This window comes from Phyllobates terribilis, unplaced genomic scaffold, assembly GCF_046119375.1.
Source record: "Phyllobates terribilis strain yellow unplaced genomic scaffold, ASM4611937v1 Scaffold_8__6_contigs__length_399053987, whole genome shotgun sequence".
Classification (NCBI taxonomy): domain Eukaryota; kingdom Metazoa; phylum Chordata; class Amphibia; order Anura; family Dendrobatidae; genus Phyllobates; species Phyllobates terribilis.
In genome coordinates, this window is record NW_027362768.1 from 285,282,808 (window position 1) to 285,304,499 (window position 21,692).

A 21,692-nucleotide genomic window follows, 5' to 3' on the forward strand; every position below is an offset into this window, starting at 1 on the left:
ACAGCGTGGGAAAATTCTCACGCTGAAGCGCTGAGTGCAGGAGAATTTTCCCACGCTGTCAGTGACGTACATGAGGTGAGCCGAGTTCATTGTCGGCTCATCTGGATGCCGTCACAGTCAGACACTGAGGAGCGCAAGCATGCCTGCGCTTCTCAGTGTCTGCGGGATGACAGGCTGGATGGCAGCGTTCTGCTGCGGTCCAGCCTGTCATCTCGATGTAGCAGAGCTGAAGCTGTCTGGGAACCATGGAAAGGTAAGGATGAGGTTGCTTTATTATTTTTCTTTTATTGCAGGAGATCGTTGGCTTCCGCTGGAATGGGCGTGATGGTAAGTATGGTTTAATTTAGAACAATAAAGAATTGTGTCTTTATTTCAATTAAAGGACTTTATTCTGGGTGTTTGTGTTTTTTTTTTAACTTTGACTATGGGGTTAGTAATGGGGGTGTCTTATAGACGCCTCTCCATTACTAACCTGGGCTTGATGTCAGCTGGCATTATAAGCTGACATCAACCCCAACCCTATTACCCCCTGCCACCGCACCAGGGCAGCGTGGAAGAGCGAGGCTAAGTGCCAGAATTGGCGCATCCTATGGATGCGCCATTTCTGGGGCGGCTGACGGCTGGTGTTTCTAGCCTGGGAGGGGGCCAATATTCATGGCTCCCTTCCTGGGCTATTAATATCAGCCCCCAGCTGTCTGCCTAGCCTTTGCTAGCTATTAAATTAGGGGGGACCCCACGTCATTTTTTTGGGGGGGTCCTCCATTTTAATAGCTAGTAAAGGCTAGGTATTCAGCTGGGGGCTGATATTAGTAGCCTGGGAAGCTCCGTGGGTATTACCCCCTTCCCAGGCTTCAAACATCTGCCCCAGCTGTCTGCTTAACCTCCGCTAGAGACTAAAATTACGGGGAACCCCACGCCAATTTTTTTTAATAATAAATCCTTTATTTTAATACTAAATGACAAGTACAGTAACCAACACTGTCACTGTACTTATTATATATGTGACTGACATGTTTCTATCTATCTAATCTATGTGTGAAGCTCTATTCTGTCTGTTATAAATTGTCGGGTACAGATGCTGAATTGCCGGCGGCTTTTTTAAAGAGACGATGCATGAAAACACTATTATTTTTTTTAATAAATCCTTTGCAGTAAATGACAAGTACAGTAAGCAACACTGTCACAGTACTTCATATATATGTGACTGACATGTTTCTATCTATCTAATCTATGTGTGAAGCTCTATTCTGTCTGTTATAAATTGTCGGGTACCGCTGCTGAATTGCCGGCCGGCTTTTTTAAAGAGACGGTGCACGAAAACACTATTATATTTTTTAATAAATCCTTTACACTAAATGACAAGTACAGTAAGCAACACTGTCACTGTACTTCATATATATGTGACTGACATGTTTCTATCTATCTAATCTATGTGTGATGCTCTATTCCTTCATGTCTAAATTGTCGGGTACCGGTGTATGCCGCTGCTGAATTGCCGGCCGGCTTTTTTAAAGAAAGCGTCTTCTGAGCAGTTTGTCAGCTTTTGGACACCTTTGAAGGTGTTTTCTATGTGTTCCTATGTGTTTTTGTTTGCCTGCCATTGGTTTTAACGGTGTTCGACGGTGTTCTAAGGTGTTCGACGAACAGTTCGACGAACAGTTCCTCGAACATCCCGGTGTTTGACGAACCGAACCGAACCCGAACACTACGGGGGTGGCTCAACACTATTTTTAACCCCATCACCACATGGGCGATTTTGTCTTTTTTAGTTGTTTTTTTTTATTCCTCCCCTTCTTCCAAGAGCCATACCTTTTTTATTTTTCTGTCAATATATCTGTATGAGGGCTAGTTTTGTTCGGGACAAGGTGTACGTTTGAATGACACCATTCATTCTACCACATAGTGTACTGGAAAATGGGGAAAAAAATGCGTTGAAATTTAAAAAGAAGTGCAATTTCACAATTGTTTTTTTTTTTTTATTTACCATGTTAACTCTATGGTAAAACTGACCTGGCAATATGATTCTCCATGTCAGTACAAGTATGCAGGTACACAGATAGCAAATATGTAAAGTTTTTCTTTTTATTTAAGTGGTAAAATTTTTTTTGTAAATTAATATTTTGTTTTTGTCAACATTTTCCAAGGCCTTATTTTTTGCGCCCCGAGCTGACGTTTTTATTGATACCATCCTGGGGTAGATACGATGTTTTGATGGCCTCTTATTGAATAATATTCCAATCTTGCGACGGTCCAAAAAAGTAATTTGAGCTTTTTTATTTTTTTTCTTGTTACGCCTTTTACTGATCGGATTAATTTATTCTATATTTTAGAAGATTGGATTTTTACGAATGCAGCGATGCCAAATATGTGTATTTTTTAACTTGTTTTATTTTTTAATGGTGAAAAAGGGGAGTGATTTGAACATTTGTGTCTTTTTTATTTTTTTCATATTTTAAAAACTTTTTGCACTTTTTACTGTATCTAATAGTCCCCTTAGAGGACTTGAAACTGTGATTATCTGATCACTTGTGCTACACATAGCATTGCTGTGCATAGCTAAAATCACGATCTCTTATGAACACCAGCCACGGGCTGGCTTTCACAGGTGGATCATAATGATAGGCACAGGGGGTCTTCAGCAGACCCCTAACTGTCATGACAACCCATTGGCGCCCACGTAAGTTTACATCATATGTCGTGAAGGGGTTAAAAAGTGCAATATTTGGCGCAAATATACTCTCGTCTCCCCCCGCAGTGATTTTTTTGTATACCAGTTATTTCTGTGCAAATTTTACACCATTTTATAAAACTTGTGACTTTTGCGCTTAAAGAGTGCAAAACGGGGTCAAAGACAAAAATCAAGTAGTTTTAATCTTGCACAAAATTCATGAAGTAAATAGCAATGAGTACCACAAAACAAAAAAAGAAAAAGTAAGTAAAAAAATCCAAAAATGGTAAATAGGGATTAATATATATTGTATTCTATGAGTCATTAAAATTGCAAGCTGCACAAAATATTTTTGTATTATCGTTTATGTATAGTTTTTAAAGTTCACTTTTTTTATTAAAATAATTATAGAAAGATCATCTGCCTGCACCTGATATCTCTTAAAGTTGCATACTTTACGAGTATATTAAAAACAGATTGGAAACCTATTAGAGGTAAACAGGGACAAGGACAACCTTACACAAACCTTGCCATCCAAGATGGTTTTTATGGTTTCTTCTAATAAGATTTGCTTTTTTTATAAGATGCATACAGCACTCACAATTGATGATTACACAACCATGTGAATTCATATATAGCCTACGGCCCCAAAAAGGGGAAGACGGGGAATAAAGGATCCTACACTGATACTCAAGAGTTGGACCTCACTCAGGTTCTTCATGAACCGTAAGACTTGCATTGACAATTTTGATCCGACACTCAAATAAAAATCAGACGTCTCCAATATTTTCCATGGACCACCACTCGTTCCGGGAAAAATTTGAACATGTGCACAGCCCCATAGAATATCATATGTAAGAGTGTTATCTGTGAAAACCTTGGATAGCACTCATATGAGAAAATTGGACGTGTAGATGAGCCCTCAGCATTTATTCCTGGTAGGGACACACACATGTAAATGAGAAATGTCTGAAACTACTGTATTAGCAGGTTGAAGAGTGCAAATAAGAAGGTTTTGGTAATGAATGTCATAAAGGAGATTGCAAAGTGAGACTTAGGGCACACTTTTTAACTAGAGATGAGCGAACTTTAGAGTGGAGATGAATTCATCTCAAATTTTACAAAAATTCATATTCTCCAGGATATGGAGAATATGGATTTTTTGTAATGTGCTCTGCACAAATTCAACAAAATAGCAGCTGACTGGCTGACATTTTGCTGAACTGAAGATGGTCAGCAAATGGTTAAAGAAGTTGTCCACTACTTGGACAACTCCTTGTTATACCCGAGGCTTGACCCCGATAAAATTAAAAAGGCTATACTCCCCTCCCGTGCCAGCAATCAGCTGAAGCCCTGACTTTCTCTTCATGTTCAATTCGACAGAAGGTAGAGACAGTGATGCCAGCGCTAATTAGGCTCCAGGGTCACGTGTCTCAACAACCTCACGGGAGCCCCGGGACCGCGAGTGCCGACACCATTGAAACATTGCTGTCACGGGAGGTGAGTATAGGCCAAACATTTACATCAAGAAGAGGTTGTCCTAGTAGTGGACAATCCCTTTAAAAAAAAGAATGAATACTCATCTTAAGGGAAGAGTCACACAGCTGTGTAACTCAAACAAGGATCCGAGGGTGACAGCTTAATGCATTTCTATTCATCTGTCACGTTCGGGTCAGGAGAGCTGACTGCCAGTCCGAGCATTGCGTTGAGATCCTCGTCCGATTTCTATGGCCATCTGACTGCTCCCTAAGGCTCACCTTCCCACTGGCCTGCAGCCCACCATCCTTTGCACCTCTTCTTTTTACCTTCCTCTACCTCACTCATCTTCTTCAGCCTTCTGCTTCACTCTGTGTCATGGTTTCCAGCTGGCTAGGCATCTGACGTCTCTGCCCGCTCTGTATCCCCCAAGATGCCAACTAGTCTACAGCTGATGTTCTTTATAACATTGCGACGTCACAATGTGCGCCATGATGGCAGTGTGTAGGGACGTTGCCAATGGTGTCCATAGTCTTTACATATGTATACTGAGTTAGTTTATTGTGGCATTGTAGATTTGAATAGTATTCCGACTTTTCTGTATGCTTTATTATATTGATTATTCATTATAGTTTTTTTCTACTTATGTCTTTCAGACAAGGTGATATCACATTGCCACCATATTACCAGCCTGAAGAAGATGATGAAATGCCATTTATCTGTTCATTATCTGGTGATAATGGAATCATGGGCTGTCACGAGATCCCACCACTTAGGGATCGGGGACATACATGCTGCTTGGATAAAGAGGACTATTACTACTACAATTCCATCCGACAGGAGTTTAATGTCAGCGGCATGTGTGTCAACTGGAATCAGTACTACAATGTTTGTCGCACCAGCAACACCAATCCCCATAAGGGCGCCATTAACTTTGATAACATTGGTTATGCTTGGATTGTCATATTTCAGGTGGAGTTTTGTAATTGATATTTTTGAGCCACTATGATAGAATCATTGCCTATAAATGAACTGTAGAAATAACTATACCTAGGTCATTGCACATTAGTTTAGTCATTGCTCTAAAAAAAAGTAGCATGCTCCAATTCCTGTTCTCTGTCTTACAGGTCATTACATTAGAGGGCTGGGTAGAGATTATGTATTACGTCATGGATGCACACTCCTTTTACAACTTTATCTACTTCATTCTGCTGATTATCGTAAGTCATGTATGCTTTAAAAAATTTCTTCATTAATGGAATGATAAGAAAAGGTGATAAGTTTATAATCGCTGGGGGTCCGACTAATGGAACAAGAATAGTGATGCGTGAACGTGCTCGGGTAAGGTGTTTTCTGAGCACTCTTGAATACTATGTTCGAGTCACCATGGCTGCACGTCTTGCGGCTGCTAGACAACCAAAACACATGCAGGGATTGCCAAACAAACAGACAATCCCTGCATGTGTTGTGGCTGTCGAGCAGCCGGGAGACATGGAGCCGCGGCAACTCGATCATAGTATTCGAGCACTCCGAAGCTACTCGGTTAGAACCCGAGCGTGCTCGGACAACACCTTATCCGAGCATATTCGCTCAACACTAGACACAAACAAATCTTAAAGGGAACATGTCATGTGAAAAAACACTATTAGCCTTCAAATATGGGGTTCCTCTGCAGGTTAATAGCGTTCTAAAGCTGTGTGGCCACCGCACTGAAAGTCCAGCTGCTGGGATGAAATTAACTTTATTTCTCCTAGCAGCCTCTGGCTTTCAGTGATAATGGCACAACCGGCGGGGCTTTGATCACCGCTCAGCGCATAATGAGTGGTGGCTGTGACCACTTCCTGCACTGACAGACAGCCGGCTCAGCAGTACATCAGTACAGAGCCAGCTATCAGTCGGTGTCGGGGCGTAGTTTCAGCCGCTGCTCACTATGCACTTAGTGGTGACTGAAGCCAAAATGGCCATGCCTCTATGACTGAAAGCCAGGCTGCACAAAAGCCATCACTATCTCAGCTGATCTGGGACTGCTATGAACCAACAGCTTTGCTATGCTGGCCAGGGACCCAGCAATCATGTGATTGCCAGGTCATACAGAAGCATTCTGTAGTACTCACTAAGTGCTAGGTAGCTGGAAAGGAGTAGACAGAAGTGGTAACATTTGGGGTATGTTAACATAGTGTTAAAATGCAGTAGACTTTCTGTTGCATATTCGCTTGCACTTTAATTTTAAAAAATTTCAAGCAAATGCAGAAAAATAACTGCAGCGTAAATCGAAAAGTGCTGCGAATTTGATATCTGCAGCATGTCAATTTATCCTGCAGATGTCCAAGCGTATTTCATCCTTTTCAATGCTCACCCACAACTTTTTTTGCAAGGATATCTGAAGTTGTAAATACTGATCTAGATATAGCTGCAGCAAAGAAGCGATGCAGGAACGTACCCTAAGAGTTGATGTTCTGTAGGTCTTTTTCTTAGATTTTCCTCTGGTGGGCCCTGGCTTCTCCATCAGGGGAGTTGAGAGTGCCAAGGTGAGGAGCATGATGATGATGATAGAAGTTAGCATCTGCTTTGTTTTCTTTTAATGCAAGCATAAGTGTGCCACCCACCCACCCCCAGGCTGCAATGCCATACTGCTAGCTTGCACTTGAAATGGGGCCATTTAGTTTGGAAGAGGCCGAAGCTGGCCACTACCTCATGGCTGCTTCGGCAGCGAGGTATCCATACTCAGTCCCCAGCCGCCCCTATTTGTCCCAGTGTGCCTTATACATAAGATTAAGCGCGTATACCAAAACATTACCTGTGCCCTCCCCAGTGCATTTAGTGGGAAGGACAGCCTATTCCGCTGTAGTGTGTGCATGCCAAACCCCTGTTCATGGTACATGCGAAGATGCCTCCCACCTTGCACCTGTCGTTGCAGACTTGCAACTATCCCCGTTCAAGTCCTTGTCCCAGGGCAGTGTTCAATTGTACCTCTCCCATTCCTTGCAATGCAAGCACAAGTATGCAGCCTGCTACCCACCCACCCCCAGGCTGCAATACCATGCTGCTTGTTCGCTTGCACTTGAAATTGGGCCTTTTAGGCATGTGGAGGCGGAATCTGGCCACCACATCATGGCTGTGTTGGCGGCCTGTAATCCATACTCAGTCCCCAGCCGCCCAGCGGCCGGGTGTCCACACTCGGTCCCCAGCCACCAGGGGGCGGCCGGGTGTCCATACTCGGTCCCCTGCCGCCCCGCGGCCGGGTGTCCACACACGATCCCCAGCCGCCTGGGGGCAGCCGGGTGTCCATAAAAGGTCCCCAGCCACCCCTATTTCTCCTTGGATGATACAAGTTAGCATCTGCTTTGTTTTCTTGGAATGCAAGCGCATGTATGTAGTAGCGGCTAGGCCTGAGGTGGTCAGCGTTTTGGCGCATATCCTACCACCTCCGAGGATTGCTGGATGTTTTCCTGCTACTATTCCAGTTCTTTGACTCCCGTTAAAACAAAGCTTCAGGTGATGAATGATGGATGAGGTAGTGGCAAAGGAGAAAGAGCAGGAGGAACAGGGACCATTCACATCAATATCAGGCCAGTCAACCACATATGACTTGTAGGATATGTTTCTGTAACAAAAGGAGCGGTTCGGCTACACAGTTATAGGGCATACAGTGAGTGCAATGCCTACCAAAAATTTTGAGGCACTCCAATGCCCCTTGGAAATGACATGGAGGTCAGAGGGCCTTAACTAAACCGTTTCTTCCATTTATAGCAACTGAGTCTCCTGTACACTGTTAGCCTAAACAGTGAATGGAAGGCTTTCCAAAAATTATGAGGAACTGCAATGTCCCTTGAAACAGACGTGGATTACAGCGTACTAAAAACCTTCTACCCATTATTGGGGAGTGGGTCTCCCTTAGTGTTCGCCTTTGCATTGAAAAGCAAAAGCTGACTAAAATTAGGAGGAAATGCAATGCCCGTTGGAAGAGTCGTGGAGGTTAGAGGTAATTAAAAACAACATTTCAATGCCCCTTGGAAGAGCTGTGGAGTTCAGAGTGGCTTAAGAAGATGCTTTTAATGCCCCTTTGAAGAGACGTGGAGGTCACAGTAGCTTAACAAGATGGTTTGAATGCCCCTCGTAAAAGTGGTGGAGGTCACAGTAGCTTAACAAGATGGTTTTAATGCCCCTTGGAAAAGACGTGGAGGTCCCATTAGCTTAACAAGACTATTTGAATGCCCCTTGGAACAGACGTGGAGGTCACAGTAGCTTAACAAGACGCTTTTAATGCCCCTTACAAGAGCCATACAGTACAGCATCTTATAAATATTATTCCCATTATTGGGGAGTGGGTCTCCCATAGTATTTGCTTATGCCTTCCAAGCAAAAGCTTCCAAAAATTAGGACGGAGCAACTTGGAATGCCCCTTACAAGAGCCATGCAGTACAGCATATTACAAACATAAGTCCCATTATTGGGGAGTGGGTCTCCCATAGTATTTGCTTATGCCTTCCAAGCAAAAGCTTCCCAAAATTAAGACGGAGCAACTTGCAATGCCCCTTACAAGAGCCATGCATTACAGCATATTACAAACATAAGTCCCATTACTGGGGAGTGGGTCTCCCATAGTATTTGCTTATGCCTTCCAAGCGAAAGATTCCCAAAATTAGGACGGAGCAACTTGCAATGCCCCTTACAAGAGACATGCAGTACAGCATATTACAAACATTATTCCCATTATTGGGGAGTGGGTTTCCCATAGTATTTGCTTATGCCTTCCAAGCAAAAGCTTCCAAAAATTAGGACGGAGCAACTTGCAATGCCCCTTACAAGAGCCAGGCAGTACAGCATATTACAAACATAAGTCCCATTATTGGGGAGTGGGTCTCCCATAGTATTTGCTTATGCCTTCCAAGCAAAAGCTTCCCAAAATTAAGACGGAGCAACTTGCAATGCCCCTTACAAGAGCCATGCAGTACAGCATATTACAAACATTATTCCCATTATTGGGGAGTGGGTCTCCCATAGTATTTGCTTATGCCTTCCAAGCAAAAGCTTCCAAAAAGTAGGACGGAGCAACTTGCAATGCCCCTTACAAGAGCCATGCAGTGCAGCATATTACAAACATAAGTCCCATTATTGGGGAGTGGGTCTCCCATAGTATTTGCTTATGCCTTCCAAGCAAATGCTTCCAAAAATTAAGACGGAGCAACTTGCAATGCCCCTTACAAGAGCCATGCAGTACAGCATATTACAAACATAAGTCCCATTATTGGGGAGTGGGTCTCCCATAGTATTTGCTTATGCCTTCCAAGCAAAAGCTTCCAAAAATTAGGAGGAAATGCAATGCCCGTTCGAAGACTTGTGGAGGTCCCAGTAGCTTAACAAGACGGTTTTAATGCCCCTTCCAAGAGACGTGGAGGTCAGAGTGGTACAAAAAGACGCTTTTAATGCCCCTTACAAGAGACGTGGAGGTCAGAGTGGTATAACAAGACGCTTTTAATGCCCCTTACAAGAGACGTGGAGGTCAGAGTGGTATAACAAGACCGTTTTAATGCCCCTTACAAGAGCCATACAGTACAGCATCTTAAAAATATTATTCCCATTATTGGGGAGTGGGTCTCCCACAGTCTTTGCTTATGCCTTCCAAGCAAAAGCTTCCAAAAATTAAGACGGAGCAACTTGCAATGCCCCTTACAAGAGCCATGCAGTACAGCATATTACAAACATAAGTCCCATTATTGGGGAGTGGGTCTCCCATAGTATTTGCATATGCCTTCCAAGCAAAAGCTTCCAAAAATTAGGAGGAAATGCAATGCCCGTTCGAAGACTCGTGGAGGTCCCAGTAGCTTAACAAGACGGTTTTAATGCCCCTTACAAGAGACGTGGAGGTCAGAGTGGTATAACAAGATCGTTTTAATGCCCCTTACAAGAGCCATACAGTACAGCATCTTAAAAATATTATTCCCTTTAATGGGGAGCAGGTCTCCCACAGTCTTTGCTTATGCCTTCCAAGCAAAAGCTGACAAAAATAAGGACGGAGGAACTTTCAATAATGGCAACACGGGCCACGGTCACCCTGGTGGTATAGTGGTGGTGGAGGCTAAGGATAAGGAGAAGAACATAAACCAGCCGAAATGAGGAAGCGTATACCCATGTGTGGGTGTGAAGCGGTGCATGTGAATACACCTAGCGAAATAACACAGTGGATTTGACTTTACGTTACTCTGCTGTCATTTGGTGGTGATGAGAAGTCTGGCCCAATCCAGCCCTTGTTCATTTTGATAAGGGTCAGCTTGTCAGCATTGTCAGTTGACAGGCGAGTGCGCTTATCAGTTATAATTCCCCCAGCGGCACTAAAAACACGCTCCGATAACACGCTAGCGGCAGGGCAGGCCAGGACCTCCAAGGCGTACAGAGCGAGTTCATTCCAAGTGTCCAGCTTGGATACCCAATAATTAAAAGGCACAGAGGAATCATGGAGGACGCTGGTACGGTCGACAAGGTACTCCCTCACCATCCTTTGAAACTTTTCACTCCTTGTGAGAGTACCCCGCGCCTCAGGGTCTGTCCGAAGCGAGGGTCTGAGAAAACTGTCGCAGAACGTTGACAGTGTTCCCCTGCCTCTGCTGGATTGGAGTTGCCTCTCTCTTGCTTGTACGCTTTGGTTGGTCAACGAACTGTGACCTCTGCCGCTAGCGTGTTCAGATAGGAATTTTTTTAACAGTTCTGCAGCAAGGGCCTTCTGGTACTGGCCCAATTTTGTAGACCTCTCCACCTCAGGAATAAGAGAGTGAAAGTTCTCCTTGTAGCGGGGGTCTACAAGTGTCACCAACCAGTAATGACTGTCACCCAACATTTTGACAACGCGAGGGTCACGGTTAAGGCAGCGTAACATAAAGTCAGCAATGCGTGCCAGACTGGTAATGGGCAAGATTTCCGTGTCCTCACCAAGATGACGACTGACCATGCTCTCCTCCTCCTCCTCCTCCTCCCCCCTGTCCTCAGGCCAACCATGCTGAACCGACGGTATGACACTTGTACAGGTACTACCGTCTACAGCGCATGATAACAGCTCCTGTTCTTCCTCCTCCTCCTCCTCTCCCTCATTGTCCCCCAATGCACGATGTGATGAGATGAGGCTGGGCTGTGTGTAATCGCCCACTAAGGCTTCTTGATCCATCTCATGATACTCTGGCTGCAATGCCTCCTCTTTAATTCTCTGCAAAGAGCATTGCAAAAGACAGACAAGTGGGATGCTGACACTAATGATGGCGTCATCGCCACTCACCATTTTGGTGGCCTCCTCAAAGTTTGTCAGGATGGTACATATGTCAGACATCCAGGTCCACTCATGAGGTCTTATGTGTGGATTCTGACCTGAATATCGACGGCCTTGTTGCAGCTGGTACTCCACAACTGCTCTCTTCTGCTCACAAATGTGGAGGGTAGAGTTCCAACGTGTGGGGACATCACACACCAGTCGGTGTGCCGGAAGCTGCAAACGCTGCTGCAACACAGCAAGGGCGGCTGAAGCTGTAGCCGACTTGCGAAAATGAGCTGACAGGTGGCGTACTTTCAAGAGCAGATGTGGCAACTCGGGGTACGATTTAAGAAACCGCTGAACCATGAGGTTAAGCACATGAGCCATGCATAGTACGTTTGTGATCTCGCCTCGCCTCAGAGCCGCCACCAGGTTACGGCCATTGTCACACACGACCATGCCTGGATGCAGGTTCAGCGGTCTCAGCCACAGATCTGCCTGCTCTTTCACAGCTGTCCACAACTCACAAGCAGTGTGAGGTTTATCACCTAAGCTTATGAGTTTCAGCACAGCCTGTTGCCGCTTGGCGGAGGCAGTACTGCAGTGCTTCCAGCTTGTAACTGATGTGGTGATATCTGAGATGGAGGCTGAACATGAGGAGGAGGAGGAGGATGATGCACAGGAGCTGTACACTGTGGGGGAAACTCTTACTGACATAGGGCCCGCAATCCTCGGTGTGGGGAGGATGTGTTCCGTCCCAAGGTCCGACTGGGTCCCGGCTTCCACTATGTTTACCCAGTGTGCCGTCAGGGAGATGTACCGTCCCTGGCCACAAGCAGTTGTCCACTTGTCCGTTGTCAGGTGGACTCTCCCAGTAACTGCATTGTTGAGGGCACGGCAGATGTTTTGGGACACGTGCTTGTGTAGTGCGGCGATGGCACACCGGGCAAAATAGTGTCGGCTGGGGACCGAGTACCGAGGGACGGCCATCGCCATAAGGTTGCGAAAGGATTCCGTCTCCACCAGCCTAAAAAGCAGCATTTCCAACGCAAGCAGTCGTGAAATGTGTGAATTTAGGACTGTGGCCTGTGGGGCGTTAGCTGCGAATTTCCGCTTTCATTCAAAGATCTGGGATATGGACAATTGAACGCTGCGGTGGGACATGGTCGTGGACGTTGATGCTGTTTCTTGAGAAACTGCCATAACAAGTGAAGACTGAGAGGAGGGGGCATCTTTAAATGCAGTATGGACAGGGGATTGCCTTGCACACACAACAGGGGGTTCTATTGCATGCACAACAGCGGAAGAAGCAGTGGTGACACCCGCTGACACTGGTCGTGGACCCTGTGTTTCGCCCCACAAAGTCGGGTGCTTTGGTGACATGTGCCTGATCATGCTGGTGGTGGTCAGGCTGGTAGTTTTGTCACCCCTGCTGATGCTGGCATGGCAGGTGGTACAAATGGCCTTTTTGGGGTTATCAGCAGAGTCTTTAAAAAAATTCCAGACTCTGGAAGACCTACCGCTTGTATTGGCAACGTCCTTCGTGTTGGTGTTACGGGGAACGGTTGCCCGCCTTCTGTCTGCGGCCACCACACTGCTTCTTCCTGCCTGTTGGGGTACTCTGCCTCCCTCCCCCTGTGTGCTGCTGGCCTCACTCTGCATGTCCTCCTGCCACGTTGGGTCAGTTACTAGATCATCCACCACCTCCTCCTCTTCCACTTGCGCACCACGATGCTCCTCCTCACTTCCTGGCAATTGTGTCCCGTCATCGTCCACCTCTTGTGACAAATTGCCAGCGTCGACTTCCTGTGGCCGTGGCTGTTCAAATATTTGGGCATCGCTACATGGGATCTCCTCTTCCACCACTTCAAGCGTAGCAGGCGAGCGGCACAAATATGGAAATGGACCAGTGAACAGCTCTTCAGAGTGTCCAAGTGTGGGATCAATTGCTGTCTGACGACACTCAGCATGGTGGGAGGAAGGAGCATCAGGGTGAGGAGGAGTATGCGGTCGAGACTCACGGCTACTAAGAGTTGACCGTGTGGAAGACCGACCGGAGGAGGTGGTGTCCAGGTAACTGGAAGTATTATCTGCTATCCAATTAATAACCTGTTCACACTGATCAGTTCGCAACACTGGTGTTGTTCTGTGCTTCCCTAGTAATTCGGTCTAGAAGTGCGAGCGAGAAGATGTGGCTGTTGGTTGTGGCACATTTTCACCTTGGCCACGGCCCCATCCTCTGCACGCACCATCACCAGAACGTCCAGTTCCACGTCCCTTGCCACTCGCCTTGCCCATTGTAAAGGAAGTAAAATAGCTTACACTCGCACTATCAATGGAAAAAGGGTAATAAAAAGTAGATTAGAACCGTGGAAGAGGAAAACCACAGTTCTATTTCTCTGGCCTACACCCGACTCTTTTAAACAATCAGAACAATCAGGGAGAAACTATTAGTGTTTTTCCTTATGGAAAAAATACCAAAACCTGAATAATAGAGATTTTTTACCGTGGAATGGCAAAACCACAGTTATTGTTTACTGGTGTATACCACACTTTTTAAAATATATAGATTTGCGGCTGAACAGTGAGCGACACACTCAAACTGTTTTTTTTTAGATACCAAAGGCCCAAAACTGGACACTACCGAGATTTTACCCGTAGAACTGCAAAACCACACTGGGATTTGTCAGGCGTACACCAGACTATTTTCAACAGATATATTTTTGTGTCAGAACACTCAGGAGACACTACTGTTTTTTTTAAGGCAAAAAAGCGAATAACAGGATAAGAGAGATTTTTTACCGTGGAACAGCAAAACCACAGTTTTAATATACTGGTGTATACCACACTTTTTAAAATATATAGATTTGCGGCTTAATAGTGAGCGACACACTCAAACTGGTTTTTTTTAGATACCAAAGGCCCAAAACTGGATACTACAGAGATTTTACCCGTAGAACTGCAAAACCACACTGGGATTTGTCAGGCGTACAACAGACTATTTTCAACAGATATATTTTTGTGTCAGAACACTCAGGAGACACTACTGGTTTTTTTTACTGCAAAAAATGCGAAAAGCAGGATAATAGAGATTTTTTACCGTGGAAGAGCAAAACCACAGTTTTAATTTACTGGTGTATACCAGACTTTTTAAAATATATAGATTTGCGGCTGAACAGTGAGCAACACACTCAAACTTTTTATTTTAGATACCAAAGGCCCAAAACTGGATACTACAGAGATTCTACCCGTGGAACTGCAAAACCACACTTCTGTTTCTGTGGCCTATACCAGACTCTTTTCAACAGATATATTTGTGTCTGAAAAATCAGAGACACACTTTTTTTTTGGGGGGGGGGGGGACACCAATAGGTTAATAAGACGGGTATTTGTACAGTGTGTAGGAGGAAAAAAAAAGAGGATTTAGATGAAAAAAAAGGATTTTTACTGGCCCCCGAGACCTGGAGCTAAGTCCAGCAATTTCAGAAACAGGAGCACACAGGACTGTAATGCAGCGTTTGCTGGTATAACCACTGCGTCTCCTATACAGCCTGCCTGCCTGGTATCTGGGATGGATATTAGTCCTGAGAAGGACTGTTTGTTTGTTCTGGCAGCCTTTACAGACCCTACACTAACTATTTCGCAGGAAAAATCTCTCCCTAGCTCAGCAGCGCTGTCCCTACACTGTCTGATCCAGAGCGTCTGTGTCTAAGATGGCGGTGCCCGGTTTTAAATACTCGAGGTGACGCTGTGCGGCCAGCCAATCACTGTAATGCCCACAAACAACATGGCTGCGGCATTACAGTGACTGGCTGGCAATCCCTGCATGTTCATTGGCTCTGTAAAGAGCGCCAAACATGCAGGGCGGAGACCCGAGCTCCCGCCCGAGTAACCCGGAAATGCTCGGTGCTCGCTGAACATCCCGAGTAGTGAGATGCTCGGGCGAGTACCGAGCAGTGTCGAGCATGCTTGCTCAACACTAATAATAATAAATTGCAAAGTTTCTTGTTTTTACATGGATTTTTTCAATTTTGCCAATAAAAGAACATGAGAATAACCCTTTAAGGCAAGTGCCTCCTACTCAAGCAAATGACATTAGAATACCTACTTAGGCTATGATTGAACATAGTGTAATCTCATAGATATATGACATGCATCTCCCATGTACCACAAGTTGAGAACCTAGTCTTTAAAGGGAATCTGTCACCAGGTTTTTATCTCTTTAATCTGAGAGGAGCAAACTGTATAGACATAGACACTGATTGCAGCTATCATTTATTGGGCTGCTTACTGTACTTTAGATAAAATCACTGTTTTATCGGCTGGAGACTAGTAAACCTGCAGCCTTGCAGTCCTTTCTGAGCTCTGTATAACCCCGCCCCCACCACTGATTGGCAGCTTTCCAACATTCTACACAGTAAGCTGCCAATCAGAGGTGTGGGCGGGGTTATACAGAGCTCAGCATTCAGAGAACTGGTAGATCTACAGCAAAGGAAGCAGGGAATTATCAAAACTGCAGCGAGCAGACCAGTAAGTGATACATTGCTGGAATCAGGCTCTCGGCACCTATATCATGCTGCTCGCATATGAGGTAGTAAAAACCTGGCGATAGATTCTCTTTAAGTGGTGTAAACATTGCAAGAATCCACTATGGCCTGGACTTGGAGGAGGCAGATATAGCAGAAATAACAGTCAGCAACTATGCTATCATATCATATCCAGCTGAGGAAATGAAATCTCCAATTCACCCAAATGCAGCCTGTAAATGTTGTTTACTGATTCACATAAAAGTTGCTTTCAAATGGTACATTGCAAAACAAAGGAATCCAAACATAGCAGTGGGTGTAATTAGGAGCTTTTCCTGACCTACTGTGCTTCTGCCGAGAAGAACATCACTATCTTGTAACTGTTTTAGTTACCTGCTATTTAGCTTCCTAACAGTTTGACTCTGCAGAGACACCAAGCGGTCCCACACTAATGAGACCAAGGGGGGGTCACATAGCTGACACTCAGCAGAACACCGCGGAGCGTGGCTACGTTCTCTAGAAACACTGGAACGGAGCCGCAGACTGGGCACATTGTGGGGGGACTAAGCTGAGAAATATACTGTATGCTACATGTGTATTGTGCTATACACAGTGACCAATGTTCAGCTGCTGCATACAGTACTGCTATCTAAGAACAACTAAGTGCAAAGTCAGATCAAAAATTACAAAAAGAGGATCACTTTTTCCCTTGTTTTTTTATATCCAGAAGCATTTTTTAAATGAAAAAATATGAAGCAATCTTCTTTTATTAAATAAATAGTAATAAGGCAACTTTCGATATTTAAAGGTTGATATTATATTGGTCTAACTAAGTCATTTGCTTGATGCCGAATTGTGGTGTTTTTTACTAATTATTTAAAGGAAATCTGTCATCATCACATTTGTTCTGACCCATCTGAGAGCAGTATAATGTAGGGGCAGAGACCTTGATTCCAACGATGTATCACTTACTGAGCTGCTCACTATAGGTTTGATAAAAAAATCACAGTTTTCTCATGCTTCAGAACTACCATTTCTCTGATCAGCATCTCTGTATAACCCTGCCCACACCACTGATTGGCAGCTTTCTGTGTACACTGTGCATAGGCAGAAGGCAGCCAATGAGTGGGTAGGCGTGGTTGGACTACAAGGCAGCAGGTTTGCTAGTCCTCTAGTGACAATCTTCTGCTGAAAAAACAATGATTTTATGAAAACTGCAGCAAATAGCCCAGTAAGTGACACAACACTGAAATCAGGGTCTCTATCTCTATATGATGCTGCTCTCAGATTAGGTAGCAGAAACCAGCTGCCTAATTTAATACAAGCATTGCTTTATATCCATGATTTTTTATTGCTTCAGCAGTGTTCGCCATTCCATTTCTTCCCCTCTTCTGCATTAGTTTGCACACACTGGTGTCACCCACTGTCTGGACTAGGAGGCAGCAGGAGCTGACATTGGAATGACATAATACAAAGTCTTTTCAGACAGTTATAGCTGAAGCTATAGACTGGGCATACTGAGGTGGATAATTCCCTTGTAACGGAGTAAGCCTAGAAATATGTGTTAGGTGTGTATTGTGTTATACACAGTGACCAGTTTACAACTGCTGCATACAGTACTGCTATCTAAAAACAAAGACTGCAAATTTCTCTACTATAAGTGGAGCACATTATTCAAAGAGGTTGTCTGAGGCTACCATACTGCAGTGTATCTCCCATTCAACTCAGCAGCGGCCACTATGTTCTGCTCTATACATTGCTTGGATCTGATCACCGCTGGAGCAGATATACACTCCTATGGGATCTGACACAGGTCTTTGCACACCGGGTATTCTGACAACGTGTATTGACAGTGCACTCTCCTGCCAGCTCGTTACTGCTGATCTGAGAGAGCGCACTGTCATTGTGCACATCGCACAAGTGCATGTCTTGTAGGGACTAGCCCAGCTCCTGAAACAAAGGTCACTGATGATACTTCATTTCAGGGAGAGGGCAGGGGTTGAGGCAGTGACAGCAGCTCTGCCCCCGGAGGACGCTTTATTTGAGAATCCCAGCATGTACTGAGATTCTCAAACAAAGAGTCATCAGAAAGGAAGTAGGAAAAAAAGAAAAGCAGTTAGATAGTGTAGTTAGAGAAGGATAGGGAATTTTTAATTTTAGCATATTAGAAAATAGTTTTGATTATGGCATTAAATAGATAGGGATTTAGGATGAAAATTATTTTGTATTTCGGACCACTCTTTCAAGTACAGAGGAGTGGACCCCTAGTGCTTGGAATTCTTTAAACACTGTCCAATCGTTTTATAACCAAGGCTCCTTGGCTTCCATGTGATGCAGTGTGAAAGTTTAGCTCTGTGGCTTCATTATAGTGTTGAATGGACTGACCATGACCACCCATTCTGCGACCCCTTCACTTCTACCTGGAACTAAACTTTATATTAGCTCTAATGTAATTATGGAGACTGATTTTTATAGACATTCAATGTACTTAAAAAGTAACTGCCAAATCACAAAAATGGCTTTAAATGTCATAGAGACTTGAGAAGATTCGATCTGTGGGAGCCCATTGGTGAGACCTCCACTGACCACTATGCGAGGAAGTTGGGAGAGATAATAGTTTCACCAACCGATATCAAAGGTGTATGGGCACATTAAAACACTATATGGCATCACATGGATTTGGTATAGGTTCCTATTTTATATATTGAAATTAAATACATCCAAAATAAAAGTGTCCTTACTGGACCACAATTTAGACCTTTTGAGCGGACAGGGGCTTAATGGACTCCACAAGTCAAATCAGTTGCAATGAAAAAGAGTCTCATGGAAATTCAGTATAAAGTTACTTTTTTTTTTCTACATAAAATATCTCTTTTCAAGGTTGAAGTCTTTGTCAGGCTTACTTATTTTATTAAGCATGTCGTAAAATGTGATCAGTAAGTTCTAAGTAGCCATATTACTATAGCAAACACCATGTTATAACATTATGTAAACTTTCCGAAGGTCAAGAATGAAATGTGTTGAAGATTTATTTCGTAACCAAGCCATGATCAATGCTTAAAGGAAGACATTTTGAAGAAATTAAAAAGCACATGGTTTGAATAATTTTCTCGTTGTTTCAGAAAGAAAAGCAATTAATCTCTTCCCTCCCTGGAGTTGGAAGTTTTTCACAACCTTGTGAACACCTGAATATGCCAGTTGTACGCCAAGGTTCCAGTGTGGACCATTGAAATTTTGTTTTTCTTTTTTTTTACTGCAGGTTGGATCGTTTTTCATGATCAATTTGTGCCTAGTTGTTATAGCCACTCAATTCTCAGAGACCAAGCAAAGAGAGCACCAGCTGATGCAGGAGCAGAGGGCTTTGTATTTATCCTCCAGCACTGTCGCTAGTTATGCCGAGCCTGGGGACTGTTACGAGGAGATCTTTCAATATGTCTGCCACATCCTTCGAAAGGCCAAGCGTCGTACGGTCGGGCTTTACACCAGCCTTCAAAGCCGAAGACAGAGTCGAATTGAGCTCAACAACACTAAGCTCGGAATCAATGGAAAAGAACAGCACCAGTTGTGTAAGAATGGCAAATTCGGCTCTTCCTTATTAGTCTATATCAATATATGAACAAAAACTGCATTTTTAACGTGTATTTTTTTTTTTGCCATTTCTGGAGCCGGCTGTGACTTGAAAGAAAAAAAATGCACCAAAAGTGAAGTTCCATATATTTCACTCTTGATAATCACATTGGCTGCATTGACTCCCATTTGAACTGACTGTAGTATGGCTACAACAACCAAGCCCTGTGTAATTCCACCAAACGGAGCTAATAATACAGAATAAATAGATATATCATAGATGATTAATTAGAACTTTAAAATCACAGAACCTGCATGAAAGGGTCATTCCCAAACTATGATGTTATCCCCTTATCATAGGATAGGGGATAACTTATTGATAACTGGAGGTCAAACCGTTGGGACACCCAAAGAACTCAAAAACTGGCTCTAGAATCCATGAACAGAGCCCAGACTTGGATAGAGGGGGGTGCACATGAACAATCTCTGCTCCATTCATTGTCTATGAGACTGCCGGAGAAAGTTGAGTTCTTTATTTAGGTTTTCCACAGCAGGTCCATGGAATATGAATGAAGTGAAGGTCAAGCGTGCTCCTCTCTATTCAAGATTGGTTTCCGTAGAGCCCCATTCTCAGGATTACTGGCCGTCAATGCCCCAGCGATCAGTAAGTTATCCTTTGGATAGAGGATCATTTCATATTTTGGGAATAACCCCTACAGGCACAGCGCTATGCAGTTTTGTTGTGGCTGTGACTGGTACTGCAGCTCACGGCAGCTTAGTGCCAATGAAGTGAAAGGAGCAGAGCTGCAGAGCCAGGCACAACCACTTCTAGATGATTAGACAATTAGCCATCAATACTACAATACTATTGCACAGCGCATCTACAGAACCTCTTAATAAACATTGCATTTGCAGCAGAACCATTTTTTGAACAAAGATCTACATAGATTCACCCATTTTAGCCTGCAGCCTCATGCTTCTAAGTCATCAGTGAATTACTGAGTACCTCTTAATATTTCTTAACGACCTTGGACGTAGAGATACGTCCAAGGTCACCTTCCTGTCTTTGGTGCAGGCTCCGGCGATGAGCTCGCACCTTTTCAGGCACATGACAGCTGATCTGATCAGCTGTCATGTGCCCCTAGTAGCCATGGGTGGAATCGCGATCCACCCGCATCTGTTAACATGATAAATGCCGCTGTCAAAAAAAGTTCAAATCCCCCCTTTCACCCCATTCAAAATAAAACTATTTAAAATCAATAAAAAATACACATATTTGGTATCGCCGCATTCAGAATCACCCGATCTATCAATATAAAAAAAGAATTAATCCGATCAGTAAACATCGTAACAAGAAAAAAATCAAAACGCCAGAATTAATTTTTTTTGGTTGCCACAACATTGCAGTAACATGCAATAACGGGCGATCAAAACATCGGATCTACCCCAAAATAGTATCAATAAAAACTTCAGCTCAGTGTGCAAAAAAATTAGCTCTCACCCGGCCCCAGATCCCAAAAAATGGAGACACTACGGGTTTCGGAAAATGGGGCCATTTTTTATTTTTTGCAAATTTTGGATTTAGTTTTCACCACTTAAATAAAAAAGAACCTACACATGTTTGGTATCTACGAACTGATAATGACCTGGAGAATCATAATGGCAGGTCAGTTTTAGCCTTTAGTGAACATGGTAAAAAAGCAAAAAAAAAAAACAATTGTGGAATTGCACTTTTTTTGCAATTTCACCGCACTTGGATATTTTCCCATGTTCCAGTACACGATATGGTAAAACCAGTGATGTCGTTCAAAAGTTCAACTCGTCCGCGAGAAACAAGCCCTCACACAGCAATATTGAAGGAAAAAATAAAAAAGTTATGGCTCTGGGAAGAAGGGGAGCAAAACATGGAAATGCCAAAAACGGAAAATCCCAAGGTCGTGAAGGGGTTAAGCAGATGTGGAAAAAAATGCTGCAGAGTAAGAATGCCTTAAAATATAGAAGTGTTAATATTTTATTTTTATTATTTAACAAAATGCAAAGTGTATGAACAAAAGAGAAATCTAAATAAAATCAATATTTGGTGTGACCACCTTTTGGCTTCAAAACAGGATCAATTCTTCTAGGTATACTTCCGTAAAGTCAAGGAGTGTAGGAGGCTTAAAACAGAATGAGGAACAGTCAAACTCTGCTACAAAGGTTGTGGAAGACAGTATCT

At 43.7% G+C, this 21,692-nt stretch overlaps 1 protein-coding gene across 2 annotated transcripts in view; it reads left to right on the forward strand.

Moving 5' to 3' along the window:
* CACNA1I (calcium voltage-gated channel subunit alpha1 I) overlaps positions 1-21,692 on the forward strand; it is a 737,039-nt gene that overhangs the window by 330,217 nt on the left and 385,130 nt on the right. For both annotated transcript variants that reach the window (XM_073644335.1, XM_073644336.1), the window contains exons 5-7: positions 4,801-5,116; positions 5,272-5,364; positions 19,170-19,476. In XM_073644335.1, the coding sequence (XP_073500436.1) occupies positions 4,801-5,116; positions 5,272-5,364; positions 19,170-19,476 (716 nt within the window). The remainder of the gene's footprint in view (positions 1-4,800; positions 5,117-5,271; positions 5,365-19,169; positions 19,477-21,692) is intronic.